General features: G+C 32.8%; 1 protein-coding gene and 1 pseudogene across 1 annotated transcript; both read right to left on the bottom strand.

The window, feature by feature from the left end:
* Nucleotides 1–2827: 2827 nt before the first annotated feature.
* On the bottom strand, nucleotides 2828–6755 carry LOC18045574 (annotated as a pseudogene).
* A 1107-nt stretch (nucleotides 6756–7862) lies between these two features.
* Nucleotides 7863–9429, bottom strand: LOC18045575 (MDIS1-interacting receptor like kinase 2). Its single transcript, XM_024186051.1, has one exon. It carries the CDS (start codon nucleotides 9363–9365, stop codon nucleotides 7863–7865), a length of 1503 nt encoding a protein of 500 aa, XP_024041819.1. The 5' UTR covers nucleotides 9366–9429.
* Between the last annotated feature and the right edge of the window lie 1902 nt (nucleotides 9430–11331).

Consider the following 11331-nt stretch of genomic DNA (forward strand, 5'->3'; position numbering starts at 1 on the left):
TTAGAAAAATAATGCGCAAGTAGCTACTTGAGGCATGATTTTGAATGAGACCTTTTTGGTATAAGTGAAAATTCAGAAATTGTTTCGCATATTCCTCTATGAGTACTTCGGAATGTTATCTATACAATCAAAATGATCCTCAAGTGAATGAGAAATTGTTACTCAAAGTGCACTCATGAATTTGAAAAATTAAAGGAAAATACATTTGTCCCACATTGGAAAGATTTATACATAATTACTAGATGAACGGTAAGCTACTATTAGCAAAGGGGCGTTCCTTGTGCACAGTCACGGGAGTGCAAAATTTAACCACCCCAATTAGCTTAACCAGTGTTCATATTGGGGGTGTTTACCCGACCCTTAGTTGGGGTTAGCTAATGTGGCAACTTAGTTTGCCTTTTTTTTTTTTTTGCTCTTTGTAATAATAATAATAACAAATTAATATAATTTTTTAATTTAATATTATATTACATAATATTAAATTATGTTTTAATTTTTATTATTTTAAATATATAACTAAACAATGTATTATTTAATTGTATTATTTTAATTAATATATAAAATTATATTAATTAATCTTTAATAAGTTAATATAATTAGTAATAAATACTTAAATAATATAATATTACATTATTAATTATAGTACAATAATTAATTTAGCTATTTTTAAATAATTTAATATAACTAACAATAAATATTTAAATTTGAATAAATTTGAATAATATTAATTGAAAATTAATAATATAAATAATTACTGGATTATTTAGCTCAATTTATTTTCTTAGTGAATATGTCATAACAATTGTATCACTTTATTATTCTATAATTATCTTGTAATATGTATAAATTTTTATTCTATCATCCTCAAATGATTTTTGAATTAATCTTGAAGATTTTAACTATTTATTTATGTTGTTAAATTATTTAGTGATTATTTGATTAAATTATTTACTTCGATCTTTATTTCACAAGTTATATATTTAGAAAATACTGAAAAATACACATCCAAAAATTTAAGACTATAAGCCTCGGAAAAATTATGACATTTCAATATATATTTTTAATAAAAATGTTAAATTTCTAAATTTCTAAAATTTAATAATTTTATATTTATTATTTTTAAGTACTAATAAATATTATTTTCTAAATATATAATTTAAATTAATCACAAAAAAATTAATACAGTACAGTGTAACGCTAAACATTATACAACATTATTATAATACAATGCTAATGCAATACAACATAATACAATACACCTACAATAAAATAATGCAATACAACATAAAATAGAATACAGTGTGTCAAATGCACCATTGTATTATTGTTTCGTTCTCATGGTATAATTGCCGTCCATACCTGTGCAAAACATTAAGAGTTAAAAATATATATTTTTATGATTAATTTTAGATTTTTTTAAACTTTAATAATGCCATATTATTTAATATTACAATTGCCGTTCGAACATGTGCAAAACATGAAGACTAATATATATATATATATATATATACACACCATATTATTTAATATTTAATTTTTAAGGCAACTTTTACTTTTAAAAAAAAAATTTAAGGCAACTTTTTTAGTTGAGGGCAGGGAACCCCTACGATACGTAATTCCATAACACGCTTATCTAATCACCTTGACTATAAGACTTCTCCTAGTCAGCAATTATTTGGAAAAAAACGTCTTGACATGTGCTGTGGAAATTAAAGAATGAGGTGGACTTACGAAGTCAAGGGGTTTTTCTAGTCTACAGATTTTAATTTATATGTGTAGAAAATTAGAAATATTCAGTGTCTAATCTGATTCTACATAAAGACTAATGCCCCAAGATTGTGATTGAAATACCACAAGCAGTTTATTTCATAAGTTTAGGTAAAAATGAGGTTTGATGGCTTTGTTAAAAGTTGCTTCTTTCGTAATTTTCTCATTTTGACTGCAACTTCAAAAAATAGGCAGGAGATTATTTTGATAAGCAACTTATTAAATAAGTTGCTAGATCTTTTTAAATGTTCCTATAATAATCTTAATATTTTAAGAAAAGAATAATTATATCTTTCTTTTCTATAAGCTCTAATATATAAATAAAACACAGTTTAAACTTATGTCTATTTTAGTGATTAAATAATACAATACATTCATAATCAAATTTACCAAACACAAGCAAGATACTTTTTTAATCATCAACTTATTTCATCCTCACAACAAAAATAACTTATTTTATCAGCCACCGCCATCCTAAACTTGATGCTAAGTCACATTTGGGATTGCATTTGATTGTCAAATAATTAAGAGAAATAGCCATTATGGAGAAGAATAGGGAGAGGTTCGCCTAAAGCAATATACCCGTAAGCTTGGCTACTAATAAACGGAGCATATAAGCATAAACACCTAACTTTTGAGGCATATAAGGGATCTAAAAGTGCGGGAAACGTTCGGAAAAACTTTAAAACCACAGGGTTTTAAAGGCTTAAACTGCATGGTTTATGTGTTTTCCTAGATATTCCTACACTTTAAAATTCAAGATTAAAACATTTCCATATGTGTGTGTGTGTGTGTGTGTGTGGAGGGCAAATCTTTGACTCTCTCCAGCTTCAAGTACCTATACGGTAACTCTTAAATCAAAAGGGAGAAAATGGTTAACCCAATCTGATTGTATATGAATTGATATTCACCATATGATTATTGCATAAAGATTGAGCCTTAAGTGCTTTACATTAAGTAATACTGAACACCTGTTCTACACATTTAGACAACTCAGAGTAAAAATTATGAAAATGACAACCAAATCCAAACTAGCTAGGTGCACTATTATTATTTATCTTTACTCCATAAATATTAGAAAGATAGAGGAGAGGAAGAAAAAGAAAAGACTAATTTTGTAGTCACAATTTAATCTTATGCTCTGATTTTGAAGCAAATCTGCAAAATATTTGAGGATCCAATCATGAACCATGTCCACTTCAATCTTTCGCTGCACTACTAACCATACTGGGTCATCTTCTGTTGCTGGCTGTGTGTCTAAGCAATGGGAACCTACTCCAATTTACACACTATTAATTATGTTATCCAATAATTTAGTTAATAATTGAACACTAATTTTTTATTTTATAGAAAAATTTAAATACTGTTTCTTGTTGTCACTGCTATTATACTGTCTGATATATCTTCCAGAATCCTATAATCCCCCCCCCCCCAAAAAAATAGAAGAAACAGAAAAGATATATAATTAAACAGGTAACTTCGATAGAAAAGAGTGTACACAATTCTTAAGCTTAATTACCCCTCGCTACTATAGGGATCACGAAGGCCATTAGAGAAAATAATGTTGCTACCAAATCTCTTTAAAACCACTCTTATATCCTGCAAATTAAAAAGAAATAGAAATCAAACAAAAATTGAGGTGAACTTTATAATTAAAACAGAAAATGAGAAATCTTAAAATATTAGAAGAATTAATTTGGGGATTAATCGACACTTACATTACCACTTTAATAAGTTGTAATCCAATGTGGTCTTGGAACCACTCCATAAGACTTATTGCATGAATCCATATATTCTGTCAGATTAAATGGGTCTGCTTGAGACATTGTGTCGTTTTTGCCAATTCCAATTGGTGAGACCATTGCACTGCATGTCTGCATGAGAAACCCCCCAATAATAAAAAATAATAATAATAAAATAACATAAAGAAGAAAACTATTTTTAATCATTCATAAATATAAAGTCTCATTGCCACATGTTGTTTATTTAACGGTCTCAATAGAACTATCCAATGAAATCATGTCACTTGTAATTGCATACCTGTCAGCCCCAGCTGGAGTCCAATGTTGCATCGGAGAAGAATTCATCAACATCATGGCAAGAATCCTCCCCTCTTAAATCAACAATTCCTGAGATGATCCAGTCTAGGGCATCTGTGTCTTCTAAAGCTCCATCAATTGCATTACAGGCTTTGTTCACTGGGCTTTCCTGAGGATCATCATACTGAGCTGCACCCGTATACATATACTCTAAATAATCTTTCAATTCTTAAACATCCTTCAGAGGCCTGTAATCAAATAAACAATAACATAGAATTAAGTGCCACAAGGTCATTAATTTTATAAAAGATCTTTCAACATATTGTCTTCAAAATGTTGTTATATTTAGTTAGATTACAATAAACTTTATAAGTATGAAGCTATTGATATTCTCAAATACAAACGTTCAAATTTGGCCTCATTTGATTATCAGAGTTGTGCGTGGTTTTGTAGTTTAAATTTAGATTCTGCAAAATATGGACGTCTGAACCTAAGCACCAGTATACTATATATGGTAACGCAAAGGCCGTGTATAAGCCCAAATCCAGATTTTTACTTTGTATATTACACGTTAATCGAAATGTATATATACGCTGAGGATGACAGATAATTAATTAGACATAGTACATTCGATAACGATGCTACAATAACATTGCATTAATTGTAATTAAGGGAAAATCGGATGGATATACAATACAATACAATATACAATATGGATATACAATAACATACAATATGATTCTGATACAACCCCAATATTACAGTTAGACAAGCCCAACTCAGCTAGCTCTATCAATACTGAGGAAAAGGCCCAGGCAAACTCAAGTGAGGCTATCCAAAATCGACCCCAAGATAACCTCAAGCCAAGTCGCGTAAGGAAGCCTCCCAAATGGCTCAAGGATTACACATACTGAGCATATATGAGCTGAGGACTCGGTTTCTAACGGCCTTAGCTATTTAGAGAACAACTTTTTTGTTATAGAGGGAGGTTGTTATTTAGTTTTGACAGCTGTGAGCATATTCTTGCTGCTATAAGTATTTCCATGGTTGTATTTGATGATATATAAAATTCTGGACCTAGTTTCTTCTTCTTCTCTGAATTTTTCTCTCTATTCTATCTTGCCATTCACTCATTTCTTTAAAATTCTGGGAGCTTGCACTTGCTTGAAAAGTGTGGAAACCTTGCTGTTCGGTGTGTTCACCAGCGGCATAACAGATTCATTACTTGCAGGTTTTGAACTTTATAGAGAGAAAAGCAAGTCCATTTTTTCCAGCAGCGACTTTATCGATTTCAGCCTAGGACTGTCTGATGGTCTTGTAGCAGGTCTCGCTGGCTTCCTGCATCATTAATTTTCAAAATTCAATGGCTAAATTTTAACAAGAGAACATAATCATGCTTATATAAAATTTTAATTAACTAATTTATTTCTTACCCGAAAGTCCTTGGTGACAAGATCATAATATGCGTTTGACGGTGTGATATTATCAAAGTAGAGAATTGGGGCGGATGAGGCAACTGCTCCCAAAGCAATGTGACGATACTTCAAGCGAAACCATGCAGCAAGCATTGTTGATAACAAACCAACAAACGAGTAACTCTCGAAACCATATCACATCCCAGATCTGATAAAATAGGATGAATAGAGAAGATTATTTTTAAATACATAATTATCTTGAACATATTTATTATTTCTTGATTTTACGATCGCCAAGAGTATTCGTTAGTTGCAATATTAAATAAATTTGTATCATAGTAATATTGCTGTAGTCAATATCTTGATCGATCAATCGTGATCTAAATGAGTAAAATGATGTGACAGATGACACGACATTAATCAAAAGATGTAAGTAAGTTAATAATATTATAATTTACTTCCTCCATAAGATGCTCCAACAACCATAATGGGAGACATTTCGTCCGATAAATTTTTCTGGATGTGTAAGAGAATCTTGCATAATCAGCCAAAGCTTGAGCAGAGTTGAAATATCCACGAAGAGTTGCATTCTTTAGGGCATCTTTGCTTGATACAAAAGGTACTGATTTTCCATAGAACCGATACTGCATAAAAAATTGAATTAAAAAAAAATCCATCACAACTTTTCAGTTCATATTGTAGAATATTCTGATTAAGATTTGTCTTTATTATTATTATTTCGTATGTGAACTCTATTTCAATTATTATCAAGCTAGCCTGATAACATATTCTTTACTTACCTCTATGTAAACTTGTAAGGCTTTAAATCGATGAGCATTATTAGTAAGCCATCCAATGCCACCAAGGTCATCATATCAAGACTACTCTCTTCACCAAGATATGCCAGTATCGGGCGCCGCCATGGCTCTGCCACCACCCCAATGCTTGAAGTTCAACGCATATCTATGAGGAAAAGTTAAATAACTTTGTGGATTATAGTTAAAGTGATCAAGTGTTTGATAATAATAGTAAGTTTCGAGATCAACATAGTCACTTTGTGGATTTTTTTGCTAGGGTTTTGAAAAATAGTCCTTCCACGAACAGCACCAAGCTTTGGGATGTTCTTTAATGGTGAAGTGGTAGCAAAAGCAAAATTTGTGACGAGAAGAAGAAAAAGGCATGGAGCCGCCGACCTTTCATGGCAAAGTTGTAAATCCTTAATTAGCAGGATGATTATGTAAATACAGAAGAAATAGAGTTAAGATTAGATTATAAATTCAGCTTCAAAATCGACGTGTTTGTTAATATATCCTGGATTTGTTGTTATCGTATAATTTAATTAATGTTGGTTTTAGTTTTATATTAGTATGGATCTTCATTTTTCATAAAATTATAGTGTGTCGAATATATAGTTATCGGTTTCGTAATTAATAAAAATTTTTATTATTTCTTTCCTAGTAATTAATTATCTTGTGCTTACCAGAATATCACTAACCACAACTTCTGCAGAAGCTTCCTCACCTTCGGATGACATCAGCGGTGCGTCCAGGATGTTTGATCGGATCAGCTAAATTAAAAATTTATTGTATATGTTTGTGTGAATATTTACAAAGGAGTGAAAAAAAACTAATATATTGAATAACGCGACATCAAGAACTTCGTTCTGAATGAAATTTTTATATATAATTTGCAAAATAAGCTAATAAATAGAATGACAATTTACCCTTTTTAACTTGTAGAGACACAACCTTAAATTCCTTAATATGCTGGTTAATTCAGATCATTGAGATGGAGACAATTAGACAAACCTTATTTTATCAGAGTGAACTGCGAAAGTACTAGCTTTACAAAAGAGACTAATGACGTAGTGTGAATGGAATTAAAAAATACTAAGGCAGACAATTCGTCGAACACATAATATTTGCTACATTGCTACTACCTAATAATTTCACAACCAATTAACAGTCTCCTTTATTGGAAAAATCACATTAATCAACCAAATACATTTCTTGGTTTCTAAGCTCCAAAATTGAAATTTCATGAAAAGGTTTCTGCATTGGTGTCTTATTGCGAGCGATAAATTCGTTGGACACGAGTTGCATTGTAGGTCGAGACTTTGGTTGAGAACGCAAGCATGAAAATACTACTGTTGAAACAAGAATGATATCCTGCCTAATCATTTGATCCCCCGGAGGCGGGAGGCGTGGGTCCAACAAATCAATCAGCTTTATATTTTTATCCAATGACGAAGATGACGATGAGAGGAGCTCTCCTGGATGCTTTCCCATTAGTACTTCTAGTGCCACTACTCCGAAGCTATAAACATCAGATTTCTCTGTCACAACCATGGTGTAGGCACGTTGTATAGGAAAACGGAAGTCTTTATTAGTAATGTTTCCATAAACAATAACAAGCACAATTTGTTCATGTTTTTTAGCTTCTTTAGCAAGGTATGACAGAGAAGCATATGTTCTAACTGATATTCAGTGTATGTGTGTTTTGAAAGGTAAAGGGATAGGTAAAGTCTAAATTCAGTTATAGCTCCTTAGTTTTTTCAAAATTCGAACCCAAGTAGCGAGCTAAATAAAGCTGGTTAAAAACTACTTAGCAGAGTATATATAAAAATTAAATAAGAGGATAACTAAAGAAGCATAAGAGGAATAGCTAGAAGATGACCTGGAGCAATATATCCATAAGTGCCAGCTAACAGAGTTCGATTGGATGAGTCAAAATTTAACAATCTAGCAATACCAAAGTCAGCAACAAAAGCTTCGAATTCTGAGTTGAGTAGAATGTTGTTGCTTGATATGTCGCGGTGAACAATTGGTGGTGTGCAGTGATGATGCAAGTATGACAAAGCATGAGCCATACCCTTCACAATGTTCACCCTTTTAGTCCAATCCAACCCAACAGCTTCCTCATCTGTGCGTAGAATACAGAACAAGCTTCCCATTTCCATGTACTCATAGATCAAGAACATGCAGTTCTCGTGCAAACAAAAGCCGTAAAGCTTTACAATATTTCGATGCCGTATTTGGGACAGTAGACGAGCCTCATTCCGGAAACTCTCGAGGGAAGCTAACTCCTCAGTTTCTGAACGGTGAAGCTTCTTCAAAGCAACCACTTTTCCACTGGGCAGCCGTGCTCTGTAAACGCTGTCGTAGCCTCCGGTTCCAATGCAGTATTTGATATCGAAATCCTCAGTGGCTTCAATCATGTCTTGAAATGTAATTCTACCATCGTAATTCCAAATTGCAAACTCATCAGCGCACTTGGTAATTTCTCCTGTCCCAGTTGGTTCAACTTCCTTATCCCTTCGTCTACGGATAATCAAGATTCCAAATATCAAGGCAAGGAATGCGACCATAGCAAGAATAATTGCAACCAAGCGAGTGGCAATTGTTTTGTGATGTGGCGGTGGCGCATTTGCCAAAGTAGTTGGGATTTCTCCTCCCAATTTATTGCCTGACACATCTAAGTGTGGCACTTTTCTGACAAATACAGGGATTCCACCGGAAAGGTTATTCATGGAAAGGTCCACAGTGTCTATGCGTGGAAATTCTCCAAGTTGGGAAGGTATTTTACCATTAATGAAGTTACCGCTTAGATCAAGATAATATAGTTCTTGAAGTTTGCCGATCTGTGACGGAATGCTTCCGCTTAACAAGTTGTTTCCCAATTTTAATATCCTCAGCTTTGAGCAATTCATGAGTTCTGGAGGAATTGGGCCATCAAGTTTATTGTTGTACATATTCAAAGTAGTTAACTGAGTCAAATGACCCAGAGACGAAGGGATTGGGCCAACAAGTTTGTTTTGGGACAAGTCTACACTTCTCAACCACTTTAAATGGCCAAGTGTTGTAGGAATTGAACCTCCAATTTCATTTCTGGACAGGTCAAGAGCTTGAAGAACCTTCAAACTCCCGATTCCTAATGGGATGGAACCATTCATTTGGTTTGAGGCAATAGCCAAAGTAGTTAGCTGGGTTAGATGACCTACATTGGATGGGATATTACCGACAAGGGAGTTAAAAGACAAGTTCAAAATTTTCAATTTGCTTAGACCACAAAGAGTTGGAGGGATATGTCCCATGAGGTGATTATCAGATAGATCCAGGTGGACGAGATTCCTTAATCGCCTCATCTCTAAAGGGATAATTCCTGTTGTGCATGTGATTTATGAAAAACGAGATCAGTATTCACTATCTTCATTAAAAAAAAATTACATAGAGGGAGAGTCAAGCTCAAGTGCGGACGACTCACACTTCTTTAGTGTTGTAAAAACAGACGCCTGCTTTAAGCAGCAGCGCGATTTTATACATACATATATATATATATGGTGAAGTTTCACAGCTTACCGGTAAGGCCGTTGTAGGGCAGTTCAAGAGTTTGGAGCATTGAAAGGGCAGTAATTTCAGATGGAATGCGCCCAGAGAGAACATAATTTGTACGAATTTTGAAATTTCTGAGGTTCGGAAAGCAAGAGAATTTGAAACGACCGAGCTCTCCTTTGATGTTATCATTTTCATACCAGAGTAAGCTGACCCCGATTACGCTTCCCGCTGAATTGCAACTGACGCCAGTCCACTTACAATGATCGGACGTGTAGTTGCCCGACGTCGCCCAATTGTTGACCCACCAGCCGGTAGCAAGTAAAGCTTCCCTTTCTAACAGTATGGGTGACGACAATAATCTTGCAGCTGATGCCGTTACAGATATTGTCGTATCACTTATAGCACCAACATTTATTAAAATTAAAATGACCACCAATCTCGAAACAGTGGATGCTGCTGCCATGTTTATAATGGTTTTCGGTTGATTGAGCTGGCTATTTGATTCCTTGCAAAGCGTTTATATAAGAATTAATTGTTTTGCAAGCTCCCGGTGTTAACTTCCAATACGCGTTTTCAAATAGTGTGAGTCAATGTCTTCTCTGGATGGATTCAATCATGGAGATATAACCTTATCGGCTTGTATTTGTGAGGTGTAGATCTATTTGAACAACTTTGCAGAAACATGAGATAATATGGACAATATTAGAAATAATTAATAGCGCTATTAAGATATTAAATATTACCCAAAATAATAAAGAAAAAAAAAAGCTCGAAGGATTGTTGTTGTAAAATATGACTCAAATAGAAAAATAAACAAGACTAATCATATCTTTGTATAAATTTAAGTATAAAAAAAACTTGTAGGTGTATTATTATAATAAGCTGTAGAGAAAAGAATTTGTAGACTTCTGTGATTTGACAAAATAATAAAATAATCCCTTTATTTTTTAAAATAGTTACAAAACTCCTTTTGCAACATGCAAACTATATGGAAAATTGGAAATTCATGGGCTACCTAATATCCCTCTTATTTTTTTATTTTTTATTTTACACCAAAACATCATAGACAAAAGAAGATAAAAATTTCATTGCACTCAATTTTTTTCATGAAATCAAACAAGGAAAAGAAGCAAAAAGTGTTGGAAATATAGCACAAGTTACTATTTGATGCGTGATTTTGAGTGAGACTTATCTGTTGTTTCAAATATTCCTCCGTAAATACTTCAGAATGATTTTACCTATATAATCAAAATAACCCTTGGATAAATGAGAAATTGTTACTCAAAGTAAATTCATGGAATTGGAAAAGTAAAGGAAATTATATTTGTCCCACATGAAAAAGATAGCAAAGGCATGAAAGGTTTGTATATAATTACTCATGTGTGTATAAGTAAAATATAAACCAAGACGCTCTCTCTTCCGTGCCCCATCCTAAGTACACAAATTCAATGTGATACGATCCTATAGTTTCCGTTCAAACCTATGCACACTTTAAAAAAAGGTTTTTTTTAATATATTTTTTATGTATTTTACATTTTTTTTAAAATTTAATAAATGCCATATTATTTAAATATTTAATTTTAAGGCATCTTTTTTAAGTTGAGGGCAAGGAACCCCTCCGATACGTAATGCCGAAACATGCTAATCTAATCACCTTGACTTTAAAGACTGCTTCCCCTAGTCAGCAATTATTTGGAACTTACGTCTTGACATGTGCTGTGGAAAATAAAGAATGAAGTAGACTTATTGAGTCAAGCTGTTTCTTCAATCCAGATA

Source organism: Citrus clementina, unplaced genomic scaffold, assembly GCF_000493195.1.
Source record: "Citrus clementina cultivar Clemenules unplaced genomic scaffold, Citrus_clementina_v1.0 scaffold_4, whole genome shotgun sequence".
NCBI lineage: Eukaryota > Viridiplantae > Streptophyta > Magnoliopsida > Sapindales > Rutaceae > Citrus > Citrus x clementina.